The sequence below is a fragment of the Furipterus horrens genome, unplaced genomic scaffold (genome assembly GCF_987537825.1).
Source record: "Furipterus horrens unplaced genomic scaffold, mFurHor1.1.pri manual_scaffold_4, whole genome shotgun sequence".
Classification (NCBI taxonomy): domain Eukaryota; kingdom Metazoa; phylum Chordata; class Mammalia; order Chiroptera; family Furipteridae; genus Furipterus; species Furipterus horrens.
The window spans coordinates 4,843,672-4,861,881 of NW_028327174.1; the positions used below are offsets into that span (position 1 = coordinate 4,843,672).

At 48.1% G+C, this 18,210-nt stretch overlaps 1 protein-coding gene across 1 annotated transcript in view; it reads right to left on the reverse strand.

The window, feature by feature from the left end:
* MEI1 (meiotic double-stranded break formation protein 1) overlaps positions 1–18,210 on the reverse strand; it is a 62,637-nt gene that overhangs the window by 27,202 nt on the left and 17,225 nt on the right. The window contains exons 12-20 of the mRNA XM_090272341.1: positions 17,608–17,722; positions 16,484–16,575; positions 15,581–15,722; positions 13,962–14,073; positions 9,666–9,726; positions 8,568–8,665; positions 6,462–6,630; positions 4,467–4,614; positions 111–386 (exon numbers count right to left, since the gene is read on the reverse strand). Coding sequence (XP_090128467.1) covers positions 111–386; positions 4,467–4,614; positions 6,462–6,630; positions 8,568–8,665; positions 9,666–9,726; positions 13,962–14,073; positions 15,581–15,722; positions 16,484–16,575; positions 17,608–17,722 — 1,213 coding nt within the window. The remainder of the gene's footprint in view (positions 1–110; positions 387–4,466; positions 4,615–6,461; positions 6,631–8,567; positions 8,666–9,665; positions 9,727–13,961; positions 14,074–15,580; positions 15,723–16,483; positions 16,576–17,607; positions 17,723–18,210) is intronic.

The following is an 18,210-nucleotide window of genomic DNA, read 5'->3' on the forward strand; positions in this document are numbered from 1 at the left end:
TCCAGAGTGGGCAGAAGCGGCTGCTGGTGCGCCCTGACCTCAGCAAACCAGCTCCCAGAGAGAGCGGGCCCACCACCTCTGAATGCAGAGAGGAGTAAGTGGTCACTCACTAGCAAAATCAGCAGGATGCTGGGGCTGCTTCTGAGTATGTGGAACAGGGCTGCTAAGCTGGCAGGAAAGGTGGGCTGCCCAGCAGCGGGGGTCTCTTCCAGCTCCTCACAGATGCTCTCTTCCCAGGAGAACCAGAGTTCCAGGACATGATACCCAAACCTGCTCATCAGCTCTGGATACAACAGGAAGAATCTGAGCAGGAAAGGGTGGTGGGTGTAGATGAGGTGCAGGTCCGGGATGCCCTCTAGAAATTTTCTGACGGCATTGACCACAGCCTGGAGGCAAAAAAAAAAAAAAAAAAAGAGGAGCTAAATACACCTTGCAGAAGACCCAAGAGACCCAACAAAGAGCCAAGACATGCGTGGGAAAAATGTACTGCCTCTCAGTACTCCAGGACATCTTCACTGGCTCATCCCGGCGCCCTCTGGGAGAAGAAAACCCCACTGTGTTTACCTTATGACAGCGGTTCTCAGCTGGGGGTGATTTTGTTCCCCAGGGGACATCCAAACATTTAGACCTTTTTGATGGTCTTGACTGGGGGATGCTACTGACACCTAGTGGGAGCAAGCAGGGATACCCCTAAACAGCCATAAAATACAGGCGAGCCCCCCACAGACAGAATCGTGCCACGCGAGATGTTAGGAGTGGCAGGCTGAGACGCCCAGCACTGCAAACACACTTACCACAGCGTTTTGTAATTCCCAGCCCACGAGTCTGCCTTTCGCACTGGACTTGAGCTACGTGAGGGCACGGCCTGTGGTTACTCTGTGAACAACTGGCACAGGGCCTGGCACAGACACTGCCACAGGGGGGCTGAACCACTGACTAGCCCCCCAAATCCTCTCTCTCCCCACTGCACATAGTAAAGGGTTCTCATTCCTTGGTATGTTATCCTAAGAGTTTTATAGCTTACTTAGCTCTTTCATTTATGTCTTTGCTCCATCTTGGGTTAATTTTTGTGTACAGTATGAGGTAGCTGTCCAACTTCAGTCTTTCACACGTGGGTATCCAGTTGATCCAGCACCATTTTGTTTAAAAGACTATTTTTTTCCCTGGGCATCCTTAACAAAAATCAATTGACCATAAATACACGGGTTTATTTTTGGACTCTCAATTCTATTCTATTGACCTAGATGTCTATCCTTATGCCAAAACCATACTGTCTTGATTACTGTAGCTTTGTAGTAAGTTCTGAAATCAAAATGTGCTAGTCCTCGTAACTTTGGTCTTCTTCATCAAGACTTTTTTGGCCTTTTTGGGTTTCTTGCATTTCTATATGCATTTTAGGATCAGCTTGTCCATTTCTAAAAATAAAAAAGGCAACTGGGATTTTGATTGGGATTGTGTTGAATCTATAGATCAATTTGGGAAATACTACCCACTGAACACTACTGTCTTCTTTTCTTTTCCAGTTTTTTTAAAAAGATTTTATTTTCAGAGAGAGGGGAAGGGAGGGAGAAAGAGAGGGAGAGAAACATCACTGTGTGGTTGCCTCTCACACACTCCAACTGGGGACCTAGTCTGCAACCCAGACATGTGCCCTGACTGGGAATCAAACCGGCGACCTTTTGGTTCACAGGCCAATGCTTAATCCACTAAGCCACACCAGCCAGGGCCTTTCCCAGTTTTATTGAAATGTAATTGACGTATACATTTATGATATACAATATAGGATTTGGTAAGTATGTACATTGTGAAATGATTAACACATTAAGTTTAGTTAATATCTACCACCTCACAAAGTTACAAAATTTTCTTCCTTGTGATAAGAACTTTTATGATCCAGTCATGGAAACAAGGAACAGACTGACATAGACCACAGGGCAGGGGGGAGGAGGAGGAGGGGGGAAAGAAGGGGAAGGGTCTAGTCAAGGAACTAGTATAAAAGACCCGTGGACACGGAGAACAGGGTGGGGAATGACCGTGAGGATGGGCGGGGCAGGGGAGAGCAATGGGGGGGGAATGGAACAACTGTAATAGAACAACGATTTAAAAAGAAAAATCTGCTCTCTTAGTAACTTTTAAATATACAAAACAGTCCTGTTAGCTATAGTAATTGTGTTGTATGTCACATCCCCAGAACTTACTTATCATATAACTGGCTATTAAGTCTTCTGATTCATGAACACAGAAGGTTGTCTTTCTATTTATTTAGGTCTTCTTCAATTTATTTCAATGATGTTTTTAAATTCTCAGAGTACAAGTTTTTGAACTTTTTGTTAATTTTCCCTCTGTATATATTCACTGATGCTATTGTAAAGGGAATTGTTTTCTCGAGTTCATTTTTAAGCATGTTATTAAAGATACAAATCGACCATTCCAGCTCCCTACACCGTCTCCCACGTCGTAGTGAAGGCACACTGACCTTCCCTGAGTGTACCCTCCCAATTCTGTATTTTAAATCTTGCCCTACTCTCAGCCTGAAAATCCTCCCTTCACCTCAGGAAGCCTCCCCTGATGCAACAATCGCCCAAGTGCTTTTGCAGCTCTGGGCCAGTCCTTGGGGCTCCAGGCAGGTACCCACTGCTATTGCTGCCAGTCTTACAGAAAATGCTGTGTCTCTCCTGGCAAACCACTGTTCCCTGAGGGGAGAGAATGTGCTTGATTCACCTCAACCCTGACAGGACCCCACACGGCACCTGGCACAGGGCAAGTGGTCCATCCACATTGGCTGAGTTGCTAAAACGTGGAGAAACAGATTAATAATCATGTGCTTATTTGTGTGAGCAGTGTTCACGGCTTAGTAAACGCTGATCGAACTGGAGAGAAGTTACTGAAAAGAGCTTCCAGGACTACGTAGGGCCTGCCATTCTGAAATATCCCTTTCCCAGAGACACCTACGCTTATAACTATCGGGGGTTCTCACACACACACCCAGAAGCATCTTGTCACACTAGAAAGCCCAAACTCTGTTAAAGACTACTAGGTTTGTGTCAAAAGAACTTAGGAACTATCATGAATAGGCTCCCACTGGCCAAAGATCGAACAAATTGAGCCTCAAAGGGATAATAATAAGTGCAGTGGATTAAAATACATAAAGTATTTTTAAATCCATGAGTCCCTAACAATACTAAAAAAATGTCACTGGTCAGCTTTAGACAATGCTAGGCAACCAATTCGTTTTTTAAAAACTGGTTAAGTAAAGGAAAAAAGCCAAACATTCAACCTATTCTTTCTATACAATTTACCGTTCATAGTAACCAACCAGCTGATGAGGGAAATTTATTTTTATACAGGTATTCCAGTTAATAAATAAACAGAGAATGACAGAATTAGGATATTATTATTTTGCAGTCTCCAATGAAACAGTGAATAAAGGCAATGATCACTAATGGCTGTGAATACTGCAGAAAGACAATGGGACATTGTATACCTGGGTCTATCTTACTTGAAAACCCCACTGCATTTCTGCTATATCATCCTGCTTCCACTCAAATTAAGCCAGGTTTAATTAGCCCTGGCCAAGTGGCTCAGTTGGTTGGAGCATTGTCCCGTACACCAAAAAGGTTGTGGGTTTGATCCCCGGTCAGGACACATACCTAGGTTGTGGATACAATTCCTGGTTGGGGCGTGTACAGGAGGCAATCAATGTTTCCCTCTCACATTGATGTTTCTCTCTCTCTAAAACCAATAAACATATTCTCAGGGGAGGATTTAAAAAAACACAGGTTTGCTTCTATCACATTTGCCCCAACAGTAATCAAAAGAGGCAAAGTTAACAGCCAGTGAAGGAAGAGTATCCTCAGGTTGAGGCTGAAGGGTCCACATCTAAGGAGGAGAAGCAATCTCCAATGAAAAAGGGGAGAGGTTCAGTGATGAATGAGATGCAGTCCTTTGTGCCCAAGAGTTTATAAGAACCTGGAGAGAGCAAACCTGTGCACACACAACCACCACTGAAAGTCATTTGAGCTCAGCCTGAATAACAGTGATCTGGGTCCCAGCAAGCCACTGTGTTTGGTAAGCTGCTACCAGAAGGAAAGGCCTCACACCACTCTCCTCCTGCACAAGCCCGAGCTGGTACTAAGGAAAGAGCCATGGGAGTCGGTCAAGTCTGAGTTGGAGCCCTGGCTTCCCCCATCGATTAACTGGGTGACCTAGAGAAAATGACTTTAACCCACGCCTTGACTTTCTTATCTGTAAAAAGGAAATAATATTTCTGCCTCCCAGGACTGCTGAGAGAACTCGCTAAGTTACATGTGCTCTGCATGTGTCAGCACCCGCACCCGCCCCCTCTCCCACCTGTCTCTCTCGCTCTCCCACCCCTTTTCACTATACACATAACATCATGGTTGCCCAAGGAACCATTACACACAGAGGCGCAAGAGGGGGAAGAGTCCAGGTGCTCCAGCCCATACCTCGTCCAGTGCACTGCCCTGGTCCTGGCAGACTGCAAGCAGATAGATGGATGCTCTGAAGACCACATAAGGAGGGTGCTCCCCCTGGTCCTGCAGAGACAGGAGGAAGCTCTGCATGGCCACAAATAAGTCTGCCTCGGAGACAAACCTGTCGACCAAGGAGAGTCTGAGTGAGCAAGGCAGAGAGCGCTGCCCGCCCTGCCACGGCCTCCCCCAGCCACTGTCATTCCGCTCCAGCATGCCCACAGCCCGATGACACCGTGCACAAACAACACGCCATATACACTTGCAAAGCATTATCACATGCACAACGAGGGGCTCTATGCTTTGTGCAAGGCTCTGTGAGGGACCAGAGACCGCTCACTCATACTTAGAAGGCGGGACCTCAGCCAGCTGGGCCAGTATTGCTAAAGAGAAGAATGCTACTTCTGGGGTTCACAAGGCCCTGCTCTGGCAGCCAGTCCACTCCTCTCTTCTTGTACTTACCAGTCAACATTTGTGTGTTCAACGGGCTAATTTCTGGGGGAGGGAGACGTTTGTGCTTGTATATGCAAGGGAGATGGGGTTAAGAAGGAGGCTGACCTTTGACTACATAACTATTTATACCTTTAAATTTTTCTACCATGATACGTCTCACCTATCAGATTAAGTTCCAAAAATAAAAAATGGGTAACACTAAGTGCAATGTGGTATCGATCGTTCCTGGAACAGAAGAGAAACAAGAGAGGAAACACAGGTGAAATCTGAATAAAGTTTAGTTAACAGAATTGCAGCCTCACATATTCGGTCAAAGGATTTTCAACAAGGGTGCCAGGACTGTTCAATGGAGGAAAGACAGTCTTCCCAGCAAACGTGCAAAAGAATGAACTTGGACAGTTACCTAATATAAAAATAGTTAGCCCCAAATGGACCCAGACATAAATGTAAGACCTAAAGTATAAAACTCTTGGAGGAAAACATAAGGCAAAAGTTTCATGACACTGGATGAGCAATTTCTTGGCTATGACACAAAGGCACAGGCAACAAAAGAAAAAACAACAAACTGAAGTCTGTCAAAGTTTACAATTTTTGTGCATCGGAAGATACTTTCAACAGAATAAAAAGGCAACCCACAGAACGGGAGAGTTCTTGCAAATCATATACCTAATAAGGAATTAATATTCAGAATATATAGAAAACTCCTAAACCTCAAGAATAAAAAATGTCAATCTGATTCAAAAATGTATAAAGGACTTGGACAGACATTTCTCAAAAAAAAAAAAAAAAACCATATAGAAATGGCCAATAAGGACATGCAAAGATGCTCAACATCACTAATCATTAGAGAAATGCAGACCCAAACCCTGAGAGTAACGACTTCACGTCCGTGGGGATGGCCACTATCAGAAAACCAGAAAATAACAAGTGCTGGCGACGATGTAAAGAAAGGGAGCCCTGTGCACTGTCAGTGGGAATGTAAACTGGTCCAACCACTGTGGAAAACAGATGGTATTTCCTCAAAAAATTAAAAATACTAGGCTTTACTGTGGAGTGCGGAGTGTTCTGGAACATGACAGAGGTGGTGGTTGCACCACACTGTGAATGTACTAAATGCCACTGATTTGTTCACTTAAAAAGGGTTAATTTTATGTTAGTGAATTTAACCTCAATAAATAATTTTTTAAAACCTTAACAAAGAATAGTCCTTTGATTTTGACATTTTAATAAATTGTATAGTAATCTTTAAAACCAAAGTCAATCACTGTAATTTTTTTCTGTGCACAAACACCCTCAAGGATTACAAGGAATTCTCACTGGGATTCTATTATGCCTACCCACCTGTCTTCACCTCCCCGATCCAAGATATAAATAAAGCCCTCGGTAATAAAACCCATCTCTCACTTATCTGTGTCCCCAGTGCCCAGCACCAGGCTTAGAGAAGACGCCTCTGTTAGTACTTATTAAATTGAATTGGGTCTCAGAACCCCCCGCCAGCCCCGAGCTCCGAGCACTGACCTGTCCTCGTGGAGGTGGGCCAGGTAGAAGAGGAGCAGGATGCAGTACTGTCTCTGGCGAGCGGACCCCTCCATATACTGGCGATCAGAGAGGAAGGCGAGGCTTTCAGGGCTCCTGCTGCTTATCTGGGGCAGTCCGTGCTGTAGGACCTCAGACACCACAGAGAGTTCTGGGGAGGAAATAAGTCGGGAAAGCCACACAGAGAACGCAGGAGAGCAGGTATGCGCGCACGAGTATCTGCCCGATGAAGAGCCCTGCACAAGGTAGCACGGGAACACACAGGGTAGAAGGAAGTCAGAACCCCCTCTTCCTTTATGCACCTTTCAGCCAGCCAGGAGAGACTAGCGGTGACAGGCGCACATGCGTGCGTTCGTTCATTAATCCGTTTGACAGGTGTTCACTGAGCGGTTTCTGTGGGCCAGGCGGTGAGACACGGGCCCCAGCTCCAGGAGACAGATAACTGCAGGTCAGGTGGCCCGTGGGAGAGGGAGTGCCTCCCGCCTCCTGGAGTGAGGAGAACAAGCTCAAAGAGGAGGGACCTGCGGAGGGTGAGCAGGAAAAAGGCAGAGAAGGCAGGCAAGAGACCCTCAGGACAGGAAGCTCGTGTCTAGAGGCCCAGAGGCATAGGAAGACAAGTTACGTTCACGGGGCAGCAAGGAGTTCAGTGGGACTGGACTGTCAGTGAACACGTGGAGCGTCAGGAGTTGCGGAACTGTGTGACATGACTTGTAGCTAGACTGTGAAACACCTTGGATTGCTGAGTAAGGAAATCGGATTTTAGTCCTGGCGGTGTGGTTCAGTGGATTGAGCACCGGCCTTCTAACCAAAGGGTCACCAGTTCGGCTCCCTGTCAGGGCACATGCCTGGGTTGCAGGCCACGTCCCCAGTTTGGGGCGCGGGAGAGGAAACCACATAGTGATGTTTCTCTCTTCTTTCTCCCTTCCTTCCAAGAAAGAAGGAAAGAAAGAAGTCGGGTGGGGCTGGCACTGGTGAGCACCAGAAGCTGCTGTGACGTGGCTCCACCATGGCAGACGTCACTGGGCCGTCCCCTCTGCAGGCCAGACCACACAGGAACAGGCAGAGCGTGGCCCACCACGCAGAGAAGAGTGGCAGCGCGGTGAGTGCTGAGAGCCACGCCAGGCTGGAAGGGATGAGAACGCTCGCCTGGGGTCTGAGAAAGACAGAGGAGGAGGAGTTTGGGAAGGGAGGGAGATGACAGTCCTCATACATGTAAGAAGGGGAAACATGAGGAGCACCAAGTCTTACCCAAAAGGGAGATACATGTGCTAAATGAATAAAATGATCGTTAAATTGCTTTATGTTATACCAAGAGAGAGGTCTAGGACAGAGGAACTCCTTGGGGCAAAGAGCATATCGCATCCCCGGCAGCATCGAGGCCTCCTCTGGCATGTGGCAGAAGCTCATTGAATATTCAACTGAAGGAAAAACTTGGAGTTGTCGCTCAGACCACTGTTAAAATGTCACCTCCTCATGGAAGTCTTCCTTGATCACTCTATCTAACATGTACCCCCTTCCTCCATCACCCTCTATACCTTTGAATTTTTTTATAGCACCTATCCATCCCTGCCACTGTGTCTATGAGATTATTGTCTGCCTCTCCCACTCCAAGAGAACAGGACTTTGTATCCCTAGCTCTATCACCAGAGCCTGGAATAGAGTCTGATATACAGTTGGTGCTCATGAAATATTTCTTGAATGAAAAAAGAAAGAAATGAAACAGGCTGTTCAAGATATTTTGAGCAGGGGTCTCTGAAGGTAACAAGCAAAGGACAAGAGGTCTGGTCTGGGGGATGTGGCAGAGCGACGGCTGAGGGAGGAACCAGGTTTGATGAGTTTTAGGGCCCTTCTCAACGCTTAGAGTCTAAGGGCCCAGAAGCCTTGGATTCCATCATTTTCTGATTCTATTGTCTCACCTCCCTAGAACTCAGGCACTAGTTCCATCATTCCAGGATCTCACGGCTCCTCTGGGCAGCTTCAAGCTAAGGAATCTTATTGAACTGGCTCACCACCCAGCCAAACAATAAGACATCCAAACTCTAAAAGACCACCCCACAGACCGCACAAGTAGACACAGCAGCATCTTACCTTCCTGAGAAAGTGGTTCTGTCCTCTCTGGAGCAGAGAGGAGGTTGACGCACAAGTGGCAGAGGAAACTGGAACACACTTGGTTTAGGGCCGGGTGGCTTAGTGGGAGAACCGGAAGAGAGAACAAGAAAGAAGATGTTGCTGCTTTGGCCAGGACAGCATTATCCCTCCCAAGCACTGTGGCACCACTGCTTTGTGCCGGAGTGCAGTGAAAGTCTAGCTACGGCCCTGGGAGCGGAGGCCCAGAGACAACTGTGAAAAGTAAATATGGACCTGCTGCCCAGCGCTGGAACTCAGGCACTTCGCCCATACAGGTATTGACTAAAAATTTGCTGAAAAGTAAATCAAGGAAGGCTGCTAAGTTCCAATGCCACAAAACATACAAAGAAAGTGCTCCTTGGTCAGGAAAGGGCTGGGCAGTACTAGAAAGAGAGGAAGCCGCTGAACCCAAGAGAGGTACTCCAAGAGAAACACGAACATCCAAAACTGGGACTCTGGATCCAGACGGATCCCGTTATTTTCTCCTACTAGGTGTTCTATTCAGGCGCATGAAAGGAGAGCTAGATACTGCACTGTGGTCACCTTACAAGCTGCAGACAGTAACAAACGGGACCTGCCAAGCACACGCAGAGACAGGAAGCAAATCATAAACGGGAAGGCAAAGAAGGCTGCTCTAGACACCTAACAAGATCGGCTGAGGCAGCAGCCTCTCTACTTGGAATGAGTCTCCTCTGGAACTGCTGGGCTGGCAGCAACTGATGGACGCTGCATCCCTTACCCTCGGAGGGCCTTGGCTTCCCCATTTGTAACATGAGGGGTCACATAAACGGCTGCTAAAACCCTTCCGGTTTTGATGTGATGGTTACCCATCCAATTACCACATGGAGGAGAGCCCGTACCAGAACCACATTAAATGAAAGTAGAAGAAGCCAGTCTGGCTCATACCCCAGCTGCTGAGTAACTCCTGACACTGTGTCAGCCGCCCTACGCCCCAACCCCCAGTCCTATGACTAAACCACACCAGTCAGAAATTTCCACTGGTCCAGCCCGGAAGGACGCCGGCCCCTGGCCACTGAGTTTGCCTGGGACCATACATACCTCGGGCCACTGCAGAACCTGGCCTTCAGCTCCAACGTCAGTCGTATGAAGGATGAGGCAGCTTGGGACAAGCGGGAGGAAAGCAGAGAGTGGTTTAAACCGGACACGTCACGGAGGCTCCCAAACCTGGGAAGTGCCGAAGGGAACCAGCTGGGAAGTCCCTCAGACCAGGGCTCAGACACTGCTCCGTTACTACCTAGTAGGTACTGTGGCTCTGGGGCACTTAGGTCACTTTTCTGAGCATCAGTTTCATGGCTTGTAGCTTGTGAAACTGAGATAAAAGCAGGATTCTAAACAAGGAGAACATCAAGAGCTCCCACTGCGCCCCTCCGGTGTTGCAGAAAACCTGTCTTCTGTCCTGGAGGGACTCAATCCCTCCGTGTTTGACGGCACCGTTCTGGGACAGCCGCTTAACCCATGACCCCCGGGAGGGGGTGCCCAGCGTGCCTGCTGGAAGGGCTCCTCCCGGCCCAGTCCCCCCGGGACCTGGGCTTCTCCAGCCCCTGCTCCAGGTCTCAGCTCAACTCCTGGCTGGCAGCACCTGCTTCCCTCTCCTCTCCCGCAGGCTGGGCCCTGATCCTGTTCTCTCTGGCGTCATGCTGCACAGAACGCCCCCTACACAGCCCTTCCCTACATCCCTTGCTGTCACCACTGGCCTCCAGAGTTTACGCCTCTGAAGCTCTACCTGTCTAGCGCCCCAAGACTGGCTGCTCTGGGCTCTGGAAGTGCAGCGGGCAGGAAGGGTAGGTGGGAGGAAGGAAAGGAGTAGGCGTCACCGTCACCATGACTAACGGGAAATCTGCATATGTCACCTCACGTAATTCTCATTATTATCACTGTCCTGAGGACACTGGAGATAAGAGAACTGATTTGCCCGATATCAATAAACAAGGGATGAAGTAAGAACCCCAACCCACATGTGCTCACAACAAAGGTCCTGCTTTTCCCCACTTCCATCCTGCCTCCCACCCTCTGCTAGAAGCTCCCATTCATACTTTCTACATAGAATAATTTCCTAAGGGTTTCCTGTGCTCTCTTCTTTCCCTGGAAAGAACAAAGATCCCTCCAAACTGGGACCAGGGATCAGGTGCCCCAGACCATCAATCAGAATGAGATGCAACAAGATCAGAAGCTGCGGTGCTGCAGGACCACAGCCAAGGAGAGCAACGGCTCTAGAAGCTGGAAAAGGCCTGGGGACGGATTCTCCCCTGGAGCCTCCAGGAGCCCGCCCTGCCCACACCTGGATTTCGGCTCCCTAAGATCAATTTTTGAACTTCTGACCTCCAGAACATTGAGATAATAAACTTGTGTTGTTTAAAAAAAAAAAAAAGGAAACTCCCTCAGAACCCCAAGTCAAATTTACAGACAACTGAAGAAAGCATCCCCCTCTCCCCACATCTCCCCACGTCTGGGTCCTGCCCCCTCTTCCCGAGGACCTTGCCCTGCTGATTGCCCAGCAGTCTCTCCACTCCGAAGCAGAAAACCCTCCCTAGCTCCACGTCCCTCCAGTTACACGCCCATCTCTCACCTCCCCCTCAAACCAGACTCATCAAGAGTTGCCTGTCTTGTCCCTACGGCTTCTGCTCACACTCAGTCCCCACCTCAGGCTGCTCCTCATCTGGCCCCCACCCAGCTGCTCCGCCCATATGTCACCAAAAGCCGCTGTGAGGCCAAGTCACTGGAGTTTTCAGGTCTCATCTTACCCGACTCCTGGTACTTCGCTGACACACCTACCACTCCCTAATCTACAAGAGGCTCTTCACTCGGCGTCCTTACTGTCATCCTCTCCTGCTTTACTTTCTGCTTCTCCAGCGGTTCCTTACTGGGGGTGGCCTCTGGAGTCTCCTCCTCCTCCTCCTCCCCATTAAATATTACTCTTAATTTAGTCTTGGTCCCTTCGGTCATCTCATTTTACACCCTCACTGTTGAGGAATCTCATCTGTTCCTCACTAGAGAGGGGACCCCAGGAGGACAGGAGTCTGTTCTGTCCACTGCTACACCCTCAGCCTAGGACGGTGCCTTTCATGTAGTAGGTGCCCAACGAGTATTTGATGAATGACTAAAAGGCTGGATGCTCAGGACTTTTGTAACTATAACTAAAGACCAAACCTCTCCCCGGACCTCGAACACAGTCAGTTACCTGCCGAACAGCTCGCCTGGGGGTCTCACAGGCCTCTCCCCCTCCCCCTCCCCAAAACTGCCCACACCCGCGGCTGCCGGCCCTCATCAGCCTTCCTCCGGGGAGCCTCCTCTCAATAAAACACCAGTCCACGTACCTAGACGGAGGCCAGAAGCCAAGGCACCACCCTGAACTCTCCCCTCTCCCTCGTGCCCTACACCCAGCTGTTCCGTGCCCCCGACACCACTTTAGTACCTACCACCACCCTGAGTTACTGCAAGAGACTGAACTACGTGCTTCCAGTCTCGCTGCCTTTAACTCACGGTCCACACTGCTCCGAGAAGGGTCTTTCTAAAACAGAAATCGGAGCGAGTCACGCCCCTTCTTTAAGACTCAAAGCTGCTAGTCCAAACTTCTCACTTGGCCAACAGGGCCCTGTGTGACCGAGCCCTGGGCACCTCTCCATGGTAGACTTCCCTCTGCATTCTATGTGGCGGGAATAGAAGACATTGAATGATAATGATAATAGGCAAGCACAGCACAGAGACTAAGAAAACAGGCTGTAGCCCTGACTGCTGTGGCTCAGTTGGTTGGGCATCATCCTGCAAAGTGAAAGGTTGCCAGTTCAACTCCCAGCCAGGGCCCGTGCCTGGGTTGCGGGTTTGGTCTCCAGACGAAAGGTAATCGCTTGATGTCTCTCTCTCACAGTGATGTTTCCTGCCCTCTCTTTCTTCCTCTCTTCCCTCTCTCTAAAAATAAACAAACTCTTTAAAAAAAAAAAAAAAGGCTCCAGAGCCATGTTCTAAGTTTCCATCCTGAGCATACCACTTCCGGTGTGACCCTGGGCAAGTGACTCAACCTCTCTGAGCGTCAGTGTGTTCATCAGTAGAATAAGGATACTCATAGTTCATTTTCCCTAGGGTTTCTCTGAGAACTAAACTAATGAATACATGTAAAGCACTTAAAACAGTATCTCACACATAGTAAGAATTTAATGTTAGATGTTAATTATTACTACCTTCCTCCTCCCCTTTATGCTTCTGGTTGTTCCTCCTGCTCATTATCACCAACGCTACCACTTTCTAAGGAAGCTAAAGGAGACCCTGCCTTTGACTCCTGGGCTTATTCTGCAGATTTAAGTATTTATAGAGTAGAACTGGAGAGGTGGGAAGGGAAGGTTTACACTGTGAAGAAAAACGACTGAGAGACAAAAATAAACCGATGCAAGAAGGCCTGGAGAAGGATAAAGGAGTCGAGAGCCACTTGGGTTCAATTTTAGGGACATGTTTCAGTGTCTAGTTAGATAGCACCCTGTGCCACCCCTCTCCTAGAAGGCATGTGAAAGTATGTCACAATGATTGGGGGTACAGTACTCCCTCACTTATTGCAGGTATTATGTTCTAGACCCCCCACGACAGGTGAAAATCTGCGTAGGAACCTTAATTTATTTTAGTATTTATATATATTTTAAGGCTTTAGAAACCCTTCCCACACACTTATAAACCGTTCCCAGTCCCTTATTAACCTTTCCCACTCCCTTATTAACCTTTCCCACACTTTTACAAACACTACTTATGTTCTTAAACATATTCTACACTCTTAAACCTACGTAACTTTAACAACATACATATACAGTACCGCAAAATCCCACGACATAGAGAAAAATCCGCGATAAATAATTAAATATAATATTTTTAAAAATCCCGCGATACAGTGAGGCCACGGTAAGTGAAACGCGATATAGCGAGTCCCTCGTAGGTTCACGAGTGTAGAATAAACGTAAGGTCCCTACTTCGCGGGGGGTCTGGAACCTAATAGCCGTGATAAATGAGGGAATACTGTACTTCTGGCAGTCAGTGCTTAGGCATAAAAGATGCTAAACATCTTGTGAGGTCCGAGGGAACGTGGAGGATGACAGTAATATGGAAAGAGGTGTGCTGTGGGCTTTGAACTACAACCTCCTTGACCCATTTGGAGAATTATTAATAAATTTGAAAACTACTTTTAAGGACTTTGCTTTCTGGATGATATTCCCTTCCACTCAACACTGGGCAGAGTGGATTTTGGTTCTGAACAAATATGTAAACTTCCCGTCCATAGTCATGCTCTCTGAGTATCTGAGAAGCTGCCTCAAGTGCCTGCCCTGCTCCCAACGTCCACACTTGCTTGCTGCCTACCGAGCTTCTTGGAGAACTTCTCTTTCATGTGGGGAACGATTAAAAAGAGGCTGTGTAGAACTGAGACGAAAACTTCCATCAGGGCTGGGTCAGTGGCCTGCTCCCAGTGCCTCTGCAAAGAACCAGGAGGGAGAGCACAGTCCATCAGGAATGAGCCTCTGAAAAGAAAAATCATTAGCAAAACAGGGATCAAATCCAAAACAGTAGACTAAACCCTTTCATTTGAAGGAAACCTGAAGTCACAGCCTACATCCAAGGATTACGATTCATCACTTAATAACGTGTGTGAGATACTTTACCTCTCTGGGACTCTGTATCAGCATCTCCTACCTCCCAGAAACATGAGATCTGATGTGTGAGAAGCACTTTCTAAATGATCGTGCAGAATGACATCCATGTTTCTATTACTATAGCCACAGCAATAATAATATAGCTTACGAACTGCGTTCACATTTATTTTTCGTGTGATCTTTGAACAAAATCATGAGACAGCCTGATGAAGCAGACAGAGCTCTGGATTAAGAGTGGAGAAACTTGGGTTCCAGCTCAGGCTCGGCACAAGGTCGCTATGTGCCCTTGGGTCATTCTTCGCTCCTGCCCCCTGCATCCCTGCCATTCTTCTCAGTGTCTCAGTTCCCGATCTGTAAAGAAGACCTGGGACCTTAGAGACATGGTTCTTCAAGATATCGTTCCTTTGGTCTGTAACCAAGTTTTTTTTTTAAACTTACAAAATAAATAATGTGTGAAATACAGAAAAGAGGAAAGCAAGAGTAACAATTCTACGATCTAGTTCTAGATCTAGCGCTAACACTTTATAAACCTAGGAGGAAGGCAGAGCAGATGAGGACATCCTCATGAACTGCCCAAGTGCTCCTTTGTGTGCCACTCAGGGTCGCGCCCCATGGCTCCTGACAGACACCGGCCTGCAGACCCCGGCAGGCTGGCTCACAGTCCTCTCCAAGGAAAAACGGTTCTCTCCTGTCAGAACCAGAGGATGCCTCCCTGCTGCCACCTACTGTTCCCGGGTGGCCATCCCGACTAACAGGGACTCTTCAAAGGCTCACAGGATGTCCAAACCTCAAACAGGACAGGACTCACTCAATGTCAGCCGGGCAGGCAACAGCTCTGGACCCAGGTCTTCCTACCACCTCCATCTCCAGTCAGCTCAAATCGATGCTCTTTCAGACCAGGCTCTCTTCAGAGCGGCCATCTCTCATTTTACAGAACACACATAGGTGTTTCTTAGTCTGGATCACAGACGTGCACCGCTGACACTCACTATGCACAAGGGCACCTGGGTTCAGGTCTCAGCACCGTCATGCACTTGCCTTATAACCACAGGAACATGACAATATCATCCTTACTTCGGGGACAATTAGAGCACTCATCTCACAGGGTCACTGGGACGATCGAAGTAGGAAATGACTAAGCACTACCTGCTTTGTCTCCAGAGGCACCTGTTAGCGTTACAACGAAACACTATACTTTGTTTCCAAACCAAGGATGGTGCCGCCGAGAAGCTCAGAAGCCCCAGCTGAGCAGTCACAGCCTGCAGGCCCAGCTCACTCTCACATGCTTCTCCCCAAGCGTCATTCTGCCCACGGCTCAGGGGGACCCACCGTCACCATGGGGATACACAGGGAGTCACAGGCACTGAGAAGAAACTCTGAGAAGGCCTCCAAGGTGTCTTCCTTCTCAGCGCCAGGAGCTGTGAATGGATTCTCCTGGGCCGAAGGGTCGGTCTGGAATTCCATAGCCAACCTGCGTGACATAAAGATTAGACGCGTCCTCCTAGAGGAATGCCTGAGCTCAGGATCCCGGGAAAGTATCCTTAGTGGCAGATCTAGAGAAAACTCAAGAGGCTCAGTGAAGGAGGGACTGGTCCTTGGCGACCTCTCTGGCTTCGTGCTCCCCACCCCGCTCTCATAAGACATGACTCTTCCACCCTACTACAGGCACCTCCCTGAACATACCATCCTGTCTGCTGTTCCACGTCTCTGCCTTTAGGTACGCTGCTCTACCTGGAGTGCCTTCCAGGGATCTGTGACAACAGCGAATCCCACCTGTACACACAAAATGGTCTCTTCCCCAAGAGACTGTGAGCTCCTTGTGGAGCTAACCCGACCTGTCTTTCTACTTTCGCCATCTAGCACCAAGCCTGAGACGTAGCAGATATAAAAAAACACTGTAAGTGTGAACTGAATGAATCCAACAAGCATTCAGTGAACACCTACAGGGCTCGGTCATTTGGGAAGAGGAACAAAGCTGAACGACACAACCCTGTGACAGTAACATGGACTCCAGCAGAGGGAGTCTCTGGAAACCTCCCGCTCGAGCTATATGTCCTCAAACCCACACACACCCCCTCCACGCTTACACACAGCCCCGCCCCCACCCCAGCCAAGGTCCTCTCACTATGCCACATCAGAAGCGAGTGTTGCTTCTAGAACTTTATCCTTTGTCTGATTCCGTGCCAAGCCCACCCTCCATACTACTATCTCAGACCACAGACAGCTCCTTACCTGCAGGCGTTTCTAAATCCCTCCAGAGTGCTCAGGAGAAACTTTCCCCTTCGAAGAATGGCCTTCTCCAGATCTCTACTGGAGGCATGACCCTGAGTGAGAAGGAGGGCGGGGAACCTATTGGTTAAGTGCTACTCTGTGCCCCAAGCTGTGCGCTGAGGACCTCAGATCTCTTCCTCACAGATTGGAGTCTGGCATTCCCATATACCTAACACTTCCCAGGGGATCTTGGTTATATCCTCACAAATCTTTAAAAAGTGGTGGAAGGGGGAATCTTAACCATCTGCTTTCCTGTGAACGACAGAACTGGCTCTACTTCTATTATATGCAGAAAGCTGTCACAGGCTGGTAGACATTGGCCTAACTGGCTATAATGCCCACATTAGTTGCTTCAAAACACACAAAAATCCCCACCCCATCAGGTGTGAAGAACTTAATTTCCAAAGTTAATCCTCAAAGATATAATCAGTATGCACATTAACAGTATCTTTTCTGATATTTTAAATCTATGAACCATTAGGAGCCCACAATTTGCCCTGGCTGGTATGGCTCAGTGGATTGAGCACCGGCCTACAAATGTCACTGGTTCAATTCCCGGTCAGGGCACATGCCTGGGTTCTGGGCCAGGCTAGAGGCAACCAATCAGTGTTTCTCTCTCTCTCCTCCTCCCTCCCATCTCCTCTCTCTAAAAGTAAATAAAATCTTTTTTCTTTTTAAGCCAACAATTCAACACATTGCAGATTGGTCAGATTCTTTCTAAGATTCTAGTAAATCCAGTCTCAAATAATTGTGTGAGCATGTTTACCATACCTACTTAAAGACTATAAAAGACATAGTGTGTAGTAGGCTTGGGTACAAACACCCTGGGATTTACCATCCAAAAGCAGGTATTTGCTAGTTCTGAACTTTAAAGAAAAATTATTTAACCCCTGTGGCTTCAGTTTCCTAATCTGTAAAAATAAAAACAGCAATGTTTAAGCCTCACAGCTCTACAGTTAGGGAAAAAAGATAAGTCATCGCAGGTATACAGGCATGAGAAGAAGTTATAAAGTGGCACACAAAGGTAAGGACATTATCTTCTAAGGACACATTACAGCATGATCTCCGGCCTGTGGTGTACTGACCGGGGGCCTCCTGCTCAGCACGGTCCGGGAGAAATCGGTGCACCGGTTCAGCATGGCTTCAAGCAGGGATCGCAGTTCCCTGTACTGCACAGGCGGGGCACTCTGGTGGTCCTTCCTGCATCCAGAGACAAAGTGGCCTTAGGACGAGGCAAGGGACTCCAAGGTACCCTCAGGTTCTCAGGTAACGGGGGGCAATGTGGTTGACCAGAGCACAGGTCCAGGATCTGTCGATGAAAACCCTTGCTCCAGCACTTACCCAGCCGCGTGGCTGTACACATTCCTCCTCCTCTCCAGCCCTCGGTTCCTCTTCTGTTAAATGGAAGTTAATCATACTCTCCTCATAGAATTATTGTATAATAAGATCAAATCAGATCATGTAAGCCAAGCCCTTAGCAGCATGCTTAATAGACAGTAAGTCCTTACAGATGACAGCTATGACGATATTATTGTCACGAAGGCTACAGTGGGTTCCTCACTGAAGAGGGCCTCCTGGTGGAAGAAGCGCTGTCTAGAACTGAAAGTGCATCAGGAGATGTTCAGGCCACTGTTCTCAAAGAAGGGATAAGCTCTTAGTGGGGAAGAGGGATCAAATTTTTCTCTGTT